Source organism: Patiria miniata, unplaced genomic scaffold (assembly GCF_015706575.1).
Source record: "Patiria miniata isolate m_02_andy unplaced genomic scaffold, ASM1570657v1 HiC_scaffold_16, whole genome shotgun sequence".
NCBI classification, from domain to species: domain Eukaryota; kingdom Metazoa; phylum Echinodermata; class Asteroidea; order Valvatida; family Asterinidae; genus Patiria; species Patiria miniata.
In genome coordinates this window covers 2,565,164-2,585,168 of record NW_024037054.1, presented here as the reverse complement: position 1 = coordinate 2,585,168, position 20,005 = coordinate 2,565,164, and the positions used below count along the sequence as shown (strand labels likewise).

General features: G+C 40.0%; 2 protein-coding genes across 2 annotated transcripts in view; one reads left to right on the top strand and one right to left on the bottom strand.

Moving 5' to 3' along the window:
* Positions 1 to 12,746, top strand: part of LOC119723188 (helicase with zinc finger domain 2-like) — a 35,556-nt gene extending 22,810 nt beyond the window's left edge. The window contains exons 24-34 of the mRNA XM_038193748.1: positions 91 to 3,740; positions 4,035 to 4,126; positions 4,332 to 4,481; positions 5,077 to 5,211; positions 5,344 to 5,633; positions 6,133 to 6,380; positions 6,663 to 6,765; positions 9,230 to 9,454; positions 9,961 to 10,114; positions 10,898 to 11,065; positions 11,518 to 12,746. Of these exons, the coding sequence (XP_038049676.1) occupies positions 91 to 3,740; positions 4,035 to 4,126; positions 4,332 to 4,481; positions 5,077 to 5,211; positions 5,344 to 5,633; positions 6,133 to 6,380; positions 6,663 to 6,765; positions 9,230 to 9,454; positions 9,961 to 10,114; positions 10,898 to 11,065; positions 11,518 to 11,618 (5,316 nt within the window). The 3' untranslated portion in view covers positions 11,619 to 12,746. The remainder of the gene's footprint in view (positions 1 to 90; positions 3,741 to 4,034; positions 4,127 to 4,331; positions 4,482 to 5,076; positions 5,212 to 5,343; positions 5,634 to 6,132; positions 6,381 to 6,662; positions 6,766 to 9,229; positions 9,455 to 9,960; positions 10,115 to 10,897; positions 11,066 to 11,517) is intronic.
* Positions 12,747 to 18,236: 5,490 nt separating this feature from the next.
* On the bottom strand, positions 18,237 to 19,931 carry LOC119723187 (helicase with zinc finger domain 2-like). Its single transcript, XM_038193746.1, has 3 exons — positions 19,796 to 19,931; positions 19,229 to 19,396; positions 18,237 to 18,472 (listed from the first exon to the last, which is right to left on the bottom strand). Exons 1-3 carry the CDS (start codon positions 19,929 to 19,931, stop codon positions 18,372 to 18,374), a joined length of 405 nt encoding a protein of 134 aa, XP_038049674.1. The 3' UTR covers positions 18,237 to 18,371.
* Positions 19,932 to 20,005: the final 74 nt, after the last annotated feature.

The following is a 20,005-nucleotide window of genomic DNA, read 5'->3' as shown; positions in this document are numbered from 1 at the left end:
TCCAAAAAGTGACAAAAATCCAGCACCTTAAGTGCTTCCATATGCCATATTGAAAACCTTAAGTATCACAAACAATACGCTTGTTTACAGGGGACTACTATCGCAGGAATCCAACAAGAGATGGAAGCAGCTAAACAGCGTTTGAACCCTTCGGCCCCGGTCTTCCAGCCTGCTTCTACATCAACTGGCAAGCTTCTTCCAAAGGGTCATTCATCAGAAGCCAACAAACCGACCTACTCACCAGAGCCTGCAGCATTGAAACCAATTGATGACCCATGGCTGCCAGACGATGATACAATCCTCTCCGATGGCATCATGCGAGAACTGTACAGGCAGATAAGCCACGATGAGCGTAGACGAAAAAAGTCAGAGGAGGATCCTGGTGTCGATATAGGCGAACCCGATTATGCCGAATTCGAAAGGGAGGTGTCTGTTAAATGGAAAAGGAAGCCTCCTAAGTTTCGGATGATACGGGAAAGCGATCGCATAGTTCTAGACATCAAGTATACCGATGGAGACAAGAGGGGAGCTGATGAATCCGAAGAGTCAGATTCTGGTGAAGGTTTGAGAAATGACAAGCATGACGAAAGAAAACGCCAGAACGCTTACAAGCAAGTTGAACAACGTCCAGACAAGTTCAAGATCTGTTCTTTCCATTGTGACAAGTCCGGGCACACATACGCCATCCCGCTTGATGAGGGAATGTGTGGGAAGATTTCCATCACCAGCAAAATAAGACGAGGAAGAGCCTTGAATTTAGATGAGGTTATCGTGGAAATATTCGACGACACGCGCGAATCTGTGGTCTCAGAAAGCGAAAGAAAATACGGGAAGGTCATCTGCGTGTGCAAGAGGGCAGCTCGATCCGCCCTCAAATCAAAAGTAGTCTGTAAGCTTGACGAGCATATAGGCAACCAAATGGTTCCGCTTGACCGCACTCTCCCCAAGTTCTTTGTCCTTAGTCGAGATGAAGAGAAAAGAGGGAACATAAAGACCAGTCGTGCATCACCGGACCTTTGTACCGTTTCCATCTACCGTTACAGCAGGGAACTTCAGGAAGACTCGCCCTTTGTGAGGAATGTGAAGGTGTCCAGGAGAGATCGAGCTCACAAGCTCTTCGTCGTTGAATATCTGAAGTGGTTTGCCAATGCTCCTTACCCCATGGGTGTGGTCACGGAAGAACTCCCACAAGCAGAATGCAAAGAGACGGGCCTTCGCATTCTGAAGCTCATTTATGGAGTAAAGGATGACTGGAAATCTGACATTATTGAGGAGGTGGAGAGCAAGTTTCCGGATGATTGGGAGATTCCAGAAGCTGAAATTCAGTCTAGATGTGACGCACGAAACCAATTCGCATTTACTATTGACCCACAAGAAAGCCAAGACCTCGATGATGCTCTCAGTGTAGATTATGTGGGAGAAAACTACAAAGTCGGCATTCATATTGCCGATGTGTCTTACTTCGTCTCTCATGGTAGCGCGCTTGATAAAGAAGCAAGAGCGAGGGCTACCTCGTTCTATCCACATCGTGCTCTCGCCAAACCAATCAATATGCTCCCTCCACAGCTTAGCAACAAGTTATGTAGTCTGCTGCCACAAAAAGATAGACTTACCATTTCAGTCTATGCCACCCTAGATGGAAAGGGAAATTTGGTGGGTGACCCTGAGATTGAGCGGTCCGTGATTCGTTCCCACAACCAGCTGAGCTATGAGTACGTAGAAGAAATCATCATGTCGACCAGCAGCAAGAGAAACAATAACATAACTATCACAGAAAAAATCTTGACATTAAATGAGCTAGCAAAAGAGAGAAGAAGGATCCGTCTGGGAATGGGTCGGTTTGCTTTCTCACATGATGCTGAAGAAGATGAGGTTCAACATCCACTGGCGCATTCATTGGTAGAAGAAATGATGCTCCTTGCCAACGAGGCCGTGGCCATTTATCTTGTGAAGGTATATCCCGACTGCAGCCCACTCAGAAGGCAGCTTCCTCCAAGTGACGAAAATGTTGAACAATGGTTGAAAAATCACGCCCAAGACCTTGCAAACAGTTTGGAACTCCAGTCGAGACTTTTAGAAAAAGTGGTCCACAATGAAGTTGACGTGTACGTACTGAAAGAAAAGTGGAACCAACTGCGTTCAGCTGTCGATAAGCAAGACAAGATTACTACGATCACCGATTTAATAACCAGCGATGAAAACCACCCGCAGCTTGCCGTGGCCAGAGCAGACTTATTTATCATTCAAGAGACTGCTGACTACATCAGCACCGGAGAACATCCAGACACATCTAGGAGAGGTCATCACTCGCTGAACATGTCAGTCTATACTCACTTCACCTCACCGATCCGTCGGTACTTTGATCTCGTTGTACATCGAATGCTGATTGCTGCCATTAATGACGACAAAGCTGGAGGCACTCTGCATCAGTCAGAACGGCCATATGACACAGATGAGCTTTCATCAATTTCTCATCATTGCAACATACAACGACTGAATTCCCAAGCTTTTGAGAAGAAGACCCGTGCCCTCCAGTGTGCTCTGAGGCTTCGAGAAGCCCCTCAGTTGTTCGAGGTATTTGTTGGTGGATTTTCTGACGCGAGTCTGGAACTGATATTTCCCTACAGACGTTTCCTCCCGTCAGCGTGTCCTCTGAATCTACTGAAGCCAATCAGCAAGCCAGAGTTTGATGGGGAAAATGTTAATATGGAGCTAAGATGGAAAGAAAGGATCTTCGAGTTGCGTGGTACAACTACACCCAAACCACGATTTGTGTCACAGCTAACTCTGGATACGGAGCAGATGATTGTGAAGATTTCTGCGGATCATTGGAAGGAGATTCTAGAAGCAATTCAGGCACAGAACACCGATATGATTCAGAGGGCTGTCAAGGGCGCAGACGAGGAACAACAACTTACCGAACAAAAAAAATCGAAAAGACAAAATCAGCGACACCTACCAGAGAATCAGGACATTCCTGTTGAAGAAGTCACTTGCGAAACCTTAGATGTAAGAAAACCCTCACCTTTCGTAAATTTCCAGAGAAGCTTCAAGCGAGGCGATGTGTTGAAGGTCCAGCTGAATGCAAAGGTTCGGAGGGGTATATTGTCACCATGTATGCAGCTCTTCTTTCTCACCCCGAAGCTGAGCCTTTGCGGGGAACATCGAGGAAATGCAATTGAATGCTTTTCCAAAGAGGCAGCACGTCGCCCTCCTACACACATAGGCAGTGTTGAACAGTACCAGGCCGTATGGCTGCCAATCATTCAGATGGTCTCAGCCTACAGCGCTGTTGTGAGTGATGAAAGCTGCGTGATCCATGACGTAGATGTCGACTGGCACTGCGCTGAAACTGACGATCAAGAACGACAATACAGTGGGACGTTTATGATCAAGCAAACTTTCTGCAGTGATCGGAGTTTTGGTATGCACCGGGGTGACTACCTTTGTATGCGCTACAGGGACGTACCTCTGTCTTCCGAGGCACAGAGTAAGCTCCGCGAACTTGGTACCACCCCCACATCCAGTCAAAGTCACATTCAGTCATCCAAGACTACATTCGTTGCCCATGCAGTCATTACGTTTGTTGAGGACATAGAAGAGAAAACCGACGCGTGGACGATCCAAGTTAAAGTTGGAGTTAATCAACTTTCGGCCCCTTTTCCAGATGTGTTGTTTGAGCAGAGTAAGAAAGTACCAACATGTACCATCGAGTTAATACCAAAGGCCAGCTCAGACATGTGAGTAACAGTATCAGTAACACATTTAGCATTGCGATTTTCCTCCTGATTGATGTGTCTGAAATGTCGTGACACAATTGTCCTTTTAAGTTGATTTGTCAATTTTAGTTCGTATTTTAAGTTTTTCAATACAAATTGTGGTATTGATGTACGCAAGCTCGGCTTCTCATGCATATAATTTAAATCTAATGACTTATTATTATTTTCGTTTCAACTGTGATGTTTTAAGAAATAATTTTGTTGATTTTGACAAATCGAAAAAAAAAAAATTCCTATCAATTTGCTTTTTTATAGCCGCCTTGAGTCTGCAGTAAGACATCTGCACAACGCGAAGGAGCTGGTCAAAGGAATATGCATGCACCAAATACCTGCTGTCAGCGACACAGGTATTTTATTACTTAATTTTTCAGCTACATGTGATACAGCCTTCAATAATACTGGTATCTCGTGACTGTCCACACAAATCTTTGAAGTTAGGTCTAAGTGAACGCTGCTTCAGTCAACTATTAAATTATACAAATTTCTTGCACTTCCACCTAGTTGTAAACGTCTTAACATTTGCTTGATCTGCAACTGCATGCTTACACACAGATCCGGTCATCAGAAAGCTTCTCGAGGAAGGTAGAAAGATCGACGATTTTTCCATCACAGGATCGCCATTTCCCAAACCTAATGAATCACAACAGACTGCCTTGAAGAAGGCTCTGCGGCAACATTTCACAGTCATTCAAGGACCTCCAGGTAAACTAGGCTTGTAGATACCATATTCATAATTGTCATTCATCATCAGATTGTTTCCCCAGTGCTTTAAATGCGTTTTGATTATTATCAATGACCCAGAGTAATTTTGGCTTGAAATATAATGTTAACGTGTTTTTCCCCAGTTTTGAACGTGTTTCATGTAATTTGTTTTAAAAATCTGTAAATGGATATGATTGTAGATTTTCAAGTCCATGCCGAATTTTTGTAAGTTGTGTTCAATTCAATTCCGACATATTCAGATTGTGCACATTTGTAAAAGATACGCTCAGTCTTGGGCTTGAATCTAAACCAAGCTCATGTAACTGATATAGAAACAGAAGAAAGTTTGTAAAATATATTAATATTGTGAATTTTGATTTGGAAAGGTATGTTTTGATATCGTGACTTTGTAATTACTGAACGATCCTGGGACTCTGTTAACATAATCATATTAAAACATCAAAGTGTTTTGCATCTACAGTTGTTTAACGTTGCTGACTGCTTTATCATAATTATCACCCATAAACAACAATAATACTCTACCGAATATGACAGTGAGATTTACAAGCCACTGTTGTATTTAATCACTTTACAGGTACGGGCAAGACAGTGACCGGTGTCCATCTGACATATTTCTTCACGGAAGTCAACAAGCAGCTTCCTGCCTTGGGAAGAAGACCACAAGTTCTCTATTGCGGACCGTCCAACAAATCTGTAGATGTCGTTGCCCGTGAGATATCCTGATATATATTATTTTAAACAACGTTTGTTCGTTTCGCTTTCTTATCTTAAAATAATATCAGTGTTCGGCGTTCACCTAAGATAAAAAGCATGTAATTATTTCTCGCTCATTTCTTGTTAGATTACATGCTACGACTGAACATAGCAGCAGTTCGGGTCTACAACAACATGATTGAACAGCAGGACTATCCCACACCTGGACAGTCAGGAAGAGCATCGAAGGCTGGAAGCACCAAAGAAACCAAAATGGATCCTCATCTGAGGCAAATCTCACTCCATCATCTCATCCGGCAGCCATCCAACCGACACTGTGAGGAAATCTTGGCCCTTGAGCAGACATTCCAGAGTCCAGGATACAAGATTTCATTCCGTGAACAAGACAAGTACAAGAGAGCCATTCACGAAGCTGAGGTATGCGTTATGGCTTTAAAAAGCGAATTCATTAGATTGTATCGAATATAAGCTGATTATGGCCAATGGAGAGATTTGAAATGGATCTCACAGTTTTGACACTTTCACTATTTTGTTTAATCAATATTATTCAGACTATGCAGATTACTGATGGCACAGATCATTGGCAAAAGAACATTCCACTTGGTAGTCATCTTTACAAATATACACAGTCGCGATCATTTACCTGTCAAACAGTTTGTAAGCGTCTATTGGGGGCAAATCAAAGTATAGTCAGTCTAAATTTACTTTCTTTGCACATGATTTCCCAATTCATTTTACTGATGCGTCCATAAAATGAACTGCGGGCAATTATTGCTTCATACAAAACTGCACATACCAAAAAAATAATGGCATTTGCCATGTGAAAACAAATATGGAATTACATATATAAATGAATGGTTGCCAAAAAAGAGGCAAAAACTACAGCCAGACATTGTCTCCTTTCCTTTTTATGTAGGCCGAAGAACTCAAGAAGTACAAGGTGGTCTTGTGTACATGCAATGAGGCTGGGAGCATACGGATACAGAGAAATGTGAATGCTATACAGTGTATCGTGGATGAGGCTGGCATGTGCAACGAGCCAGAGACTCTGATACCACTGGTTGGCACTATCGAAGAATCGGAAGACCAACCCTTTGCACGCAAGAAGGATGTGAGACAGGAACCACGCCAAATTGTCTTGATCGGTGATCACAAACAACTCAGGTAAACAATCAACCTTATGCGTTAGGGTAGTGTTGGAGGTCAGCGAATGGGTAGGCATGAGTAAAACTTTAGTTGTTGCGAAATTAAAATAACAAAGAGCACCCTCTGAGGCACCTGCCAAGGTTTTGTGCATACGGCGCACATTGAGGTGATTACAAACATTAACAAAAATCTCTGGCAGTAAGCTGCTGCTTGGGATTTTGTTCTCTAGAGAAGGTTAACAATAATGCGTCGAACTAAAGTCAAAATGACATTATTTCTTTCTGTTCTCTTCAATTACAGACCTATCATTCAGGAGAGGACTGCCGTGCAGCTAGGCATGGAGACATCGCTGCTAGAGAAATACGGAAAGGAGGCCACGATGCTTACCATTCAGTATCGCATGGTATGTTCTAGTGGAATATCTATGTACCGGAGTCATGAAATGAAGAAACCCCTTCGTTTTCTTTATTAGAATTGTAGGGGCGTGCACTAGGCCTGGGTTGTCCGGCAAGTGTTCGAACAGGGGGGTGGGAGTCAATCCTTGAATCCAGGAGACTGTTTTCACTATGGGATTTATTTTCCACCAAAAAAATTAAAGACCGATATAAAAGACAAAACCGAACCCCTGCAAAGACAAAGAAAGACGTATTCCAATTATTAAAAAGTGCTCCAATTATAATGAAATAATTACAATCAGTGGTAATTCTTCCAAACGATTGAAATATAAATCCTACAGTTGTACAGCAGAACAATACAGTGTACTTATTATATAAAGAATTCCCAACTTAATAGTCAGTTTAAATGATGAACGAAATACTATTTCACACGATGTGCGCTCACAGCGCATATCGCGACTGCGGTGGAGACTATACAAACTTGCTAAATACACAGCGCGGGTCAAAGGTCACCCACGAGAAACTTCTGTGACAGCGCACCACTGATCTCTATATAAAGACTGGATAGCTAATAAAGAGCCGCACAATGTACGAATTTGACGCCATATTGGTGAGACCGGCTGGTGATCTACAAAGGACAAGTTGCCGTCTTTATAGACAGCATGATTTCTTTTGTAACGTCGCGGTTCACTTGACTTATATTTTGGCCACCACCACTGACCAACTGACCAAGGTTTACTACAATTTTTCTAACGTCGTGGTTACTTTTATAATGCCGCAAATCACTTTTTCGGCGTTTTTGAAATAATAATCACTACGGAAATGTGTCCTTTTTAGAACATCATAATATGTGTACGTGACCAAAATGCGCGTCAACTGTTGATACAACGCGCGCGTATTTACGCGTAGAACGTTCGTATATACGCGGCCATCTTCGTGAGACCGGGGGCGAATTGGTCAATATGCAAAGTCTACTGTGTGAATGTTGTATGCATATCCGCTATCCAGTCTTTATATAGAGATCAGTGCAGCGCACGCACGGTGTGTACATATACTGTGCATACGTACTGTACATGTACATGTACCATGCACGTACACATTAAACGTTGTGAGAAAGCGAGCTCGGTGAGCACACAAAACACTGCCGTTTATGAAAATGTGGCAACAAAATGTCAAGGAAAGTGTCACTCACCAATCAGCAAGTGATAAATTATCCTCTCAATAAGTGATGTCCACCAGACCACGATTGTTTGGCTGAAAGAAGAGACTTTTTTGATGTATTTCTACGGAGCTTGACTGGCCGGTTTGCCGTGAAAGCAGAAAAAGGAATGACAACGCGTGCCCTATCACAGTGTCTCCACAGTACTAGTGCCTTCATTGCTAGATACACGGAAATGGATCTAAATGACAGATCCCATCCAGAATATGTAACCTTAACTTACTTCTAATTAGAAAGTAACCAAATAGTTAAGTTAACCCAGTTCCCCTAATAATGGACTACATTTTGTTTACGCAACTACGCACAGCTGTGGTGTGGCCAAAGCGGCTTGACTTACTTCCAGCCCATATATTTCAGTTCCCCACAGAAATAATGACAGTGTACTTGTGTTACAATGACGTAAACAGGAAACTTCCCTTGGTGTTCATTTCAATGCTTTTTAACAACTTGGCAATAATACTCAAATGTCGTTGGAATTTTCAAGTTATGCTCGTTAGATATTACTGCGATGTATCTTAGGAGGAGGGATGGAGAAGATGTGTACTGTGTGTCCCGATGAACATTGTGTATAATCATAGAAATCGCTGATTTTCTCAAAAGTTGGTCAAACTACAGCTTATCAAATTTTATAGCATTTTTTAGCCCATGGTCTTGTTTGTAATTGGTGAAAAAGTAAAATCCAACGATGCAAACAAGAGATATCTTCGATTTGGTAAGGCTATATATGTATATTTTGACGTGCACAATGTGAATTCTACACTTAGTATTTGCTTGCATATAACAATTATTGGGTTATTGGTATGTGTTACGCAGTGCTTGAAATATTGCATGGCCTTTATGCTGCATTTGGATAAGGGTGTTCGTAGATAACATTTTGGGTACATAACATTATATGTATAATCAAATCTAATATCATTTGGAATGCCTATATAGGTTTTGAGTCTTTGACAAAGATTTTGAAGGACAATGAACATTCAATCTTCTTTGACAGCTGAAATGTATTGGCCTAAGCTTAACTAGGGCAGGAGGAAAATAATATAGCCTTTCAAAATTAACGGTATGTCTGGTTTGCATGATGGATTTCCTTGATATTTTCACCAATTACAAACAAGAACATTGGCTTTAAAATAATATAACATTTGATAAGCTAGTATAACCACCTTTTAAGCAAATCAGCACAAATGTTTATTGGGGCACGCTGTAGAGATTGACTTTACCATCACTTCACAGGAGCATTTCACTTTTCTTTCCAGCACGAATCAATATGTGCCTTTCCATCAGAGGTGTTTTACAAAGGGAAGCTGGTTACGGCAGACATTGTGAGACGGCAAACCCAGCAGCTGAATAAGACCTGGCCCGGTGGGCGGGGCAACCCCCTTGTGTTTTGTCATCACATTGGAAGCGAGGATAAGCAAAGTGTCAGGACCGAGGAGGGTGGGGAACAGTCCCGGGCTAACCCTCAAGAGGTCACTCACGTGGTACGTAAGGGCTTCGTGCTGAAATGAGTACGAAGTAGCCAAAGAGTGTTTATTTCTTCTGTTTATATACGCACTCCAAAAGGTTCAAGTAAAATAATCCGGGACTTTTTTACATGATACTTTTCAATGTCAAATGACAATTTCCAGTTCAAAATGACACCTCTCTGTATCATTTCGAAAGTGTCGTTTGGACCCACAAAATTGTCATTTTGAGACTAGAAAGTATCGGGTCAAATAGGACCCAGAATCCTGGCCAGTACGACCGGGACCGCACGTTTAGATTGCGTAAACGTTATTACCATATCTCTTCTGTTTTGTCTATTGTTGGATGGAAATTCAGCTCTTCGTATGCTCCAACCGGGTCAAATAAGACGGCTATCCTTGGTTCACCGGCCTTTTGGCAAAAATCTGCATAGCAGGAAACTGTCATTTTCATGTGAAATGCATTTTTGTCTCAAAGTAACTCTTCACTTGAAATTTATTCCACCGGTATATCTGCTCAACAGCTCCGCATTGCGTCAAACATGGTTCGTCTAGGCGTGAAACAAGACAGGATCGTCATTCTTACCCAATATCGCCTCCAGAGGGCGCAGATCGAAGAAAGGCTGAAGGAAGCCAACATGAAAGACATCCTCGTCAGCACTGTCATAACCAGTCAAGGTAATCTAACATATTGCTTCACTTTTTATGGCAGGCTGCGTTTCCATTTATTTCCAAAATAAAGATTTTTGTATTTTTAATAGAATCTACGAATAGGGATATCTGTACTACATACGCTTAAAAATTGAGAAACACGGGAGATATTATGTAGAAATATCTCTTTTTTGTTTTCGGTCGCTGAGGTCAGATTGCAAAACGATCCGTTTCCATCAGAAAGAGAAAGATTACTAGTAGAATTGAGATTTCCTTGGATGTTTCGCTATATCGGGATTAGATTTTAACTTTGCATTCCATATTTTTAACCAATATAGGTCAAACAATATGACTAAAGAATGCTATATTCCGATAGATGTTATAATTTGATAGATGTAGTCAAATTCATGCATTCTTATACGACTGATTTTAACTTTTGTTTGGCCGTGCTCTAGAAAATCTTAAAAAGGAATGGAATGTACATTTTTTTAATTTAAGTTTTCCCCTTTAAACCTCGGTGAAGTGTGGATGGTAATGGTTGCTACTCTTAGTTGAAGTTCGAGACTCGTGCCCCGACATACACTCTTTAAACTCACTAGACAGGTTCGACCCAGAATTCCAGGTTGGATATGACCTGACACTGTTATTGTTCAAGTGGCCCTGGAAAGTGACTTAGAGAAGTGTCATTTTGACCTAGAAAATGTCAAGTCAAATCTGGATCTGGGTCTAACTTGACCCGGGACTTTTAGTAGTGTATACTATTTATCATGTTCAATGTGTGCTCTGGTTGGTTGATTGTCCCTGTTATAGGTAAGGAGTGGGACTACGTGATTCTGTCTACGGTCAGGTCACTTCCACGGGTCGAGATTGACGAGAAAGCATCCACAGCCTGGAAGAAACGCAACCTGGGATTTATCACAGATGAGAATCAGATAAATGTCGCCATCACCCGGCCAAAAATGGGATTGATCATTCTAGGTAAGTTGGAGTTCTTGCAGGACTGCGATCTTTTATTATATGAGATAGTTTATCTAAATATGTTAAATTAGCTGGACTGGGTATTAACTTTGACGCGGTATGTTGATTTTTTCTTGATATATCTTTTGGTATGTTACAATTTTGAAAACGTCTTGTGTCAGAATCAACCTGAAATCTGGGTTAGATTTTAATTCATACTTTTTGGGGGTCAAAATGACAATTTTGTTGTAAACAAAGGACACTTTTCTTAATTTAAATGATAACTTTTGTGTGTGTGTGTGTAAAAAGACACTTTTCCAGGTCAAATGGCTCGCGAGAAATGGCTCGGAAAAGTGACTCAGAGAAATGTCATTTTGACCCGGAATGGTGTCAGGTCAAATCTGACCCTGATTCGTGTCGAGAATGTATCTTCTAATAAGGAATCTTGTAAATGTGTGTGTTTTCACTTCAAGGCAACAAGTACTTACTTAGTGTTCACCGCACATGGAAGGATCTACTGGCCCATTACAAAGAGAAGGGAGCTTTGGTGAACGCAAAGGACTTCCTACCTTAGACTGTGAACGGGAACAGCTAAAACGCTGCTACACTAAATAAAGCGTTGATAGCCATTGTTATTACTTTCCTGCATTAGATTAAAAAAATATATATCGGTATTAATGAGATGGGCAAGTGTGGTTTCTTATGAAAAACATAAAATGTGTTTAATCTGTATCCACACTTATAGTTATAGTGTGCATTTGCCGATTGGGAGTATTTTTTTGAGAAGTGCGAATCTTAAAAGATGTAGTCTTAAATGATGTAGCAAAACCAATCCAACCATCGTTCTTCATATAACAGATGCATATAATGTACAAATAGTTGGTAGGGTAATGGTAATAGTTGGGTAAAGACCAATTAATGGTAATGTATCATTCCGAATAAATGGCAACTAAATCATTCCAAAATCGGATTTATCCAAAGTCAAATCTGAAGTCTGCAGGTCACAAGTAAGAGAAGGTGAACAATCACAGGGATGCTTTTGTCACATTGCGTTTAAATATAGCTTGTCACCTGACTTGAGACTGTGTGACACGTGATTGACTTTGGATGGGCTTATCAGGTCGAGACTATATCCCTTGGTCGTCTGCTGTTGAAAATATAGCCCTCTTGACCTTCGGGTGCATAGATGTACAATATTGACCTCATTACCATAATCAGTATGTGTGCGTAATATTTGCATCATCTTGAACATTTCGAGTCAGGGTTTCTTTCAGAAAATATTTCATCTCCTTCAGTAAATATTTGATGTATAGGCATAATTGATACATATATGTTTTTAGAGATATTGTTTTTAAGTTCGTTTTTTTTTCAAAAATCGATAGAAAGATCGATCCTCCGTTCGTCCCCTCGCCCTGTCCTAGGAAGCCCCTATCTGTTAATCTTTTTCACAGAAAAAAAAACACATGCAGGACAAAGAGTAGTCGCAAAGCATTGTGGGAAAGTCAAGTACATGTGTAATGTACATGTTTTGCATTGATCTCCATTAGAAAGTCTTTCTAATGGAAATCAATGGTGCATTCCATGCGCACGGGCTATGCGCATGCGGAAGTGCTGACCCCGGGCCACCCGCTAAACAAATGTATCCAATGAAAGCTCAAATAAACTGGAGGTCACAAGCCTTGGATAGGGGTCTGGGTACATCATTATATATCATATGAAATATATATATATATATATATTAAAATTTATCATTAGCCAAATATATTTTCCTGTTTACACTTTATTGCATATTCTATTACAAATATTTAATTTCTCAGCATTTTTATGAAATATTTTTCAACTCGGAATTGTATATCAATAATCGAATGTATCTTTATATAAACTGACATTTTTGAATTGTTTATGTGTATGTGCCAAATACTTAAATTGCATATCTTTATTATGAATGAGATGATCAAGATGAATCATATTCCAATTGTCTTAAACGTACAACATTTTGCCTTGGAATTACGATGTAATAGTTATAGTTATTAGTATTAGATTGTTGAGCCAAATATTTGATAATGTAAATGATGCAAACAGGCTTGACGATTTTGTTTTCCATTTTTTAATTTTTAGTGGAAGACTTTTTCAGAAAGCGCCAGTGATGCCAATGGTTAATGCCAGTTCGATTGCATTGAGCCTTGATATTGATTTTCCTGAACAAACTGACCGGACAGTGCATGGTACATTCATTATATTTTCAATATGAACATTAGCAATTCTTGTAATTTAGGTCGAGGTCTAGAATAAACCATGATAATAAAATCTCAATCTGTTACTAAAACGTGTCCAAACATGTATCTGCCAAAGAGTCTGTTTTATCTTTCCCGAAGTATATTTTTAGATCGTGAAGAATATACGGTTATTTATGATGCATTATGCAGGATGTGCCTGCCGCCATTTAAAAATGAACTTGAGTTAAAATGAAAGGCATAGGTATCCTGTTCGTTAGTAAAAACGTCATCCACGCGCGCGTACCGCTGAGTAGTGACGCCCATTTGATAAACACTCGAGTTGCGTTGACTTCCGGTTCCAATGGTTCCGATGCTAATGGCCAGTGGGCGTGGTTTAAACTAAACTGATGTCACACTAACGAACCGGATATAAAGGCCCAACAAGGTCATGTTTAGTTGGGAGGGGGGGGGGGGTAAACAAGGCCTCCGTAAAATCAAATGGGGGGGGGGGGGGCTGGTCCGTCGATGGGGGCGCTGTTCAAATCCGATACATGCGCGAAAATTTAAAAAAAGGCAACCCCATAACGGCCGATGGCACACAAAAAGAGCACGATTTAAAAATAAAAAAGGCACTTGTTCAGAAAAAAGGGGCACTCTTTACAAATATTGAGGGGTAAGCGCTGGTGAATAAAGGCATTTGAATGAAAAAGGCAGTCTTGACAAAATATTTGGGAGGTAAATACCCCCTCCCCCCCCCCTCGCGCTAGCTACGCATATGCTGATCTGTAAAGTGAACAATGCACAATGCATGTGGTCCGAACAATGACTGAGATCGAGTGGCCGGTCATTAGGCCTAGTGCAAGTTGTGAAACCAGGGCTTTGTGCCTGTCGTCATATTATCCCAGAACCCCTGTCTTGGGCTTTTAATATTCAAACTAGGGGACAACTTTTGCTTATCATTATGAACGATTTGATCATGCTCATGCATGAAGCGAACGACCCGTGATATTAAACTGGAATCTACAGCTTCGATATAGGGGTACAATATATTTTCCGGGGGGGGGGGGGCGCAAAGCACTTACCGGCCCGAAAGAGAAAAACAAACCTAGGATGGGTGAGTGTGTTTGTGTGTGTGTTTCCGGGGGGGGGGGGTAAGAGACGGGCATCATTTGATGCTTGGGGTGCTTTTGAAGATGTGTTCATATAAATTATGTTGTGTACAAAGCAGCGGGCCCCTTTCCAGAAGTTTCAATTATTCAAAAATACAAAAAAAATAACGCTTAGGCCAAAAAAAAAAAATATACGGTCTCTGGTCAGACCAAAGTTCCGGAATTGACGCGGCCACCTGGCTTTTTTTTTTTTTTTTGGTTTTTTTTTTTTTCTTCAAGCTTGGATTGTACAGACAAGGTGGGTACTATTTTGCTTTTTTTGGTATCCTCATGTACATTGGTGTCCTCCATAATTTGCCTTGGTGCTTTCGATCATTTGCCTTGGTGCAATTTCCCATTCCTTGGTGCTCTCTTGGTAAAAAAAAAATGAGGAGTTGCGGAAATACAGGGCGCTGTTGGAGCTACCGCGGAACATTTTGGACAAAAAAAAGATCGACGCGCATGATTAAAATCGACGCGCGCGCTGACCAGAGACCGACTTATTTATTTTTTTGGCCTTATAGTATCGGTTTAAACTAACTTTTTTTCTGAGATACATTTTATTTTTCATTCTTTTTAATTCCCCCCGCGCCTTCTCTATTCCAAGGGAGACAAGTAAACCCCTCGCCATGCCGAATAATTAGACTGGAAGAGAAAGTACACAGCTACAGGCCTCAGTGAAAGTCGTACAACGCTTTCCATATTATGACTTGTGCAATCTATATACACAAAAATTAAATGTAAACGAAGAACGATTACCGACCTAGGCTATACACATTGGTTGCCAACAAGTTTCTTTTATTTCAAGTTAAAGCATTTATAACAAAGCTCTGATTACGGATATCGTTTGGTCGATACACATGTATATATTCATGTTCTAAATGTTAGCTTCAAATTAACAATAATTATGTGTAGCACGAGCTTGACGGATCTTTACTATGGCATTGGAGCTGCACACTGAGGCATACTTTCTTTGCTGTGTTTCGTTCGTTATATCTAATTTATTGTCAATAAGCACTGCAGTCCCCTTTTCTTCACAACGTATATCCTGGGCCATATTTATATGGCTAACGTTTAGAAATGAGAGCACAGTCATAGATGTACAGACCATTAGTAATGCATCTTTTAGGGCAATTCTTTTCCATTGTTTTTAATATTTTTGCCTGCACAAAAACACCTACAAATAACTCATTGTTTCGGCAATTAAATATTTTAGTAAATCTGACTGTGATAATTCTGTCACTCAAGGTTGAGAAAGCAGTTTCGTAAATTAAGCTCTAAATAATAAGGTATACATTGTATATATTTTTCCTTCTATTATTCGTAATACATGTATATCATTTCTAAATACATGTACGTTATATACTTCCGTGGATAATGAGAGTAATACGTGAAAATATACATCAAAGTTACAAAACTGTCATCTGGAATGCATGGTATCATTTTAAATCAAATAGTTCTTTGAATCACCGGAGTTCAAAAGTTCAAAAACTGAGATGTCCTTAACATATTTTAACCTTTTATTTAATCATTCCTGATATACTAAACCTGTAAAATCATGTAAAAACACCATACATAAAAACCTAAAGAGTCCTATCCGCTGTAATTTCAACGAGGCCCCCGGTGCGTTAGACCCCCCCCCCCCCTCCCCCTTGCCAAGCCAATAGCTCCGCTTAGCAAAAAATATATTGAGGTTTTACTGCAGCAACAAATTTTCCAACAGGATTTTCATTTTCCAACAAACTTTTGTTTGAAATGTCATATCTCCGATGTCCGGAGATATGAGTAGTAAAGTAATTAGTCCCGGCCTTTACAAAATTGCGTAGGCCTATACCACCCCTGTTCATGGAGAGAGATGGTGTTAAACGGGGGCCATTGTCACGCTTACGGACCCTTTCCAAATCTTGTAACTGACACAAACAATGAAACCGACAACGGATATAATACCATCACCTGAAGTCTATATATATTATTTTGATAGAATTAATTAATTTGTACACATGGTGTAATAGTAATACAAATATTTGTACGACTTTGTAATAGAAAACGTAAAAAAATTGCCTTGTTCACACTTTCTTGAAACATTTTCATTCGACTGACCTGTAGTTCAGCAGGCCTATCTTTAAGATCAATATATTACATCTGTTTTATTTGATGTTTATTTAATAACACAGGAGGCTGTTAATTATGGAAAGCATTGATGCATATTATTAAGGAATTCGCATAAAACAGATATCATTAATAATTACAACTGAATAATCACAACTCGTCAATTAGCGAGTTGTATGGACTTGATTTCAATTAACACAATACTATACTGAGATTATATTTCAGTTCATGTGATAATAGCCTACCTCAGCTCTAACCTTGCCCACTAAGATGGATTCACTTGACGTCTAGCCACACTTTTAGATCCATCTTATACTTCTCGATCAACTAGGAAAGTGCTGTCACTCAGTGACGGCACAGTCTTTTATATTATTAAAATTTTAGGATAAATAACGATAACTAATTAATAATTTAAACATGTCGTAATTCCAAAGCAAAATGATGTACGGTTAAGACAATTGGAATGTGATTCCTCATGATAGTATTTAAGTATTTGGCACATACAAATAAAAACTGTAAAATTTGTATCATAATGATACAGTCGATTGTTGATATAGAATTCTGAATCGAAAATTATTTATAATAATGCTACAATTATATTATTTTATAGTAGAATGTGCAGTAAGGTGTATAAAGGAAAAAATATTTGACTAATACAATATAAACTTTAATAAATATATTTTCATATGATATATAATAATATAGTGTTTTGTATCCAAAGTGCAAGCGTGTTTTACAAGGTGCGTCTATCGCTCGTACCTTGACCCCTATTCAAGGCTTGCGATCTGCAGTTTCTTTGAGCTTTCATTTGATACATTTGTTTAGCGGGTGATCCGGGGTCAGCACTTCCGCATGCGCATAACCCGTGCGCAGGGAATGCACGATTGATCTCCATTAGAAAGACTTTCTAATGGAGATCAATGTAACGCACATACATTGTACTAGACTTTCCCACAATGCTTTGCGACTACTATATGTCCTGCATGAGTTTTTTTTGTGTGTGTGAAATGGATTGGCGGTATTAGGGGCTTCCTTAGACAGGGCGTGGGGACGAGCGAAGACTCCCCTTTCTTTTGATTTTTTTAATTATTTGAAGGAAAAAAAACGAAATTAAAAACAATTTCGCTACAAACATATATGTCTTTGGCCTATATCTGACATTTACAGTAGAAGATGAAACATTTCCTGAAAGACGTCCTGACTCGCAAGGTTCAAAATGATGTAAATATTATACGCGTACATATTGACTATAGTAATGAGGTCAATAGAGTACATCTATGCACCCGAAGGTCAGAGGGACAATTTTCAAACGGCCGAGGAATATAAACTCGGCTTTATAAGCATCCAAAGTCAGTCACATGTCACACAGTCTCAAGTCAGGTGACAAGCTATATTTAAACGAAATGTGACAAAGGCGTCCCTGTGATTATTATCCCCTGTTACTTTTGATCTGCAGGCTTCAGATTTGACTTGAGGTCCGATTTTGGAATGATTAAATTGACATTTATTCTGAACGATACATTACCATTAATTGGTCTTTACCAAACCTTCATCATTACCCTATCAACTATTTGTACACCATATGCATCTGTTATATGAAGTAAGATCGTTGGATTGGTTTTGCTACATCATTTAAGACTACATCTTTTAAGAAAATGACTCCCAATCGGCAAAGGCACATTGTAACTATAAGTGTAGATACAGATTAAACACATGTTATGTTTTTCATAAGAAACCACACTTGCCCATCTCATTAATACCGATATATTTTTTAATCTAATGCAGGAAAGTAATAACAATGTCTGTCAACGTTTTATTTGCTGTTGCAACGTTTTAGCTGTTCCCGTTCACAGTCTAAGGTAGGAAGTCCTTTGCGTTCACCAAAGCTCCCTTCTCTTCGTAATGGGCCAGTAGAAGCTTCCATGTGCGGTGAACACTAAGTAAGTACTTGTTGCCTTGAAATGAAAACACACATTTACAAGATTCCTTATTAGAAGATATATTCTCGATAACGCATCACAGTAGTGGACATTTTGTAGGCGGTTGTTCCCATGCACACTTCAGGGTTCCGGTCAGATTTGACACTCTTCTGGGTCAAGATGATAATTTTCATATAGGCCTAAAAGCCTCTCTGGGTCAAATGACACAGAAATTGACTCAGAGAAGTATTATTTAGGTCCGGAAAATCTGACCCGGATTAGGGTCGAATCTAACCTAGGACTTTTAAGAGTGTACAGCCAACCGTTTGCTGAAACATTTTTCCCCAAGAAATGATATGAGTTTTTATTGTGGCCTTCATACTTTGTATGTTTAACTACCTCTGAAATGTCTGACATGTTGGGCAAGCTGTACATTCATTCAAGTCCCGGGTCAGACTCGATCCGGGTCAGGGTCAGATTTGACCTGAAATAATTCGTGGTCAAATGAGTCATTCTTCCGAGCCATTTGATCCGGGGAAAGTGTCTTTTTCACGCCAAGATAACTAAGAAAAGGGTTCTTTGTATGCCACAAAATTTTGATCAAGAAAGGCGTGTGAAGTCAAATGTGACCCAGATTTCAGGTTGAATCTGACCCCAGACGTTTTCAAAATTGTAACACATAAAAAGTCAAAATACCAATATCCAAATCAATACCCGATCCAGCTAATTCAACATATTTAGATAACCTGTCTCTGATAATATAAGATCGCAGTCCTGTAAAATCCAACTTACCTAGAATGATCAATCCCATTTTTGGCCGGGTGATGGCGACATTGATCTGATTCTCATCTGTGATAAATCCCAGGTTGCGTATCTTCCAGGCTGTGGATGCTTTCTCGTCAATTTCTACCCGTGGAAGTGACCTGACTGTAGACAGAATCACGTAGTCCCACTCCTTACCTGTAACAGGGAAAAACAACCAACCGGAGTACACATTGAATATGATAAATAGTATACGGGCTAGTATACTCTAGCACTATATTAAAAGTCCCGGGTCAGGTCCCACACAAATCGGATTTGACTTGACATTTTTCCGGATTGAAATGACACTTCTCTCGGTCACTTTCCTGGACCACTTGACCAATAACAGAGTCAGGTCAAATCCAGTCATATAAGAATGCATTAATGTGACGCAAGATAATCACTTCGCTCTGTAGACTTTGAATACATTCATCAAATTAGAGTCCGAATGTATCATTCATATTGTTTGAACTATAGGCCTATTGGTTAAAAGGTATGACATGCAAGTTAACATTGAAACGCCGCACGCCATAGAACGGTGAAGCAATGTTAGATTACCTTGACTGGTTTTGACAGTGCTGACGAGGATGTCTTTCATGTTGGCTTTCTTCAGCCTGTCTTTGATCTGCGCCCTCTGGAGGCGATATTGGGTAAGAATGACGATCCTGTCTTGTTTCACGCCTAGACGCACCATGTTTGACGCAATGCGGACCTGTTGAGCAGAGATACCGACAGAATGATTCTCCAGTTAAAACTGCATTTTGCATG

What these genes read in the sequence shown, in the direction of transcription:
- LOC119723187 (XM_038193746.1), bottom strand. Translation starts at nt 19,931, where the DNA reads ATGGTGCGTCTAGGCGTGAAACAAGACAGGATCGTCATTCTTACCCAA. An exon ending in CACTGTCAAAACCAGTCAAG is followed by an intron (nt 19,397 to 19,795) that starts GTAATCTAACAT and finishes TCCCTGTTACAG; the next exon opens with GTAAGGAGTGGGACTACGTG. An exon ending in AATGGGATTGATCATTCTAG is followed by an intron (nt 18,473 to 19,228) that starts GTAAGTTGGATT and finishes TTTCATTTCAAG; the next exon opens with GCAACAAGTACTTACTTAGT.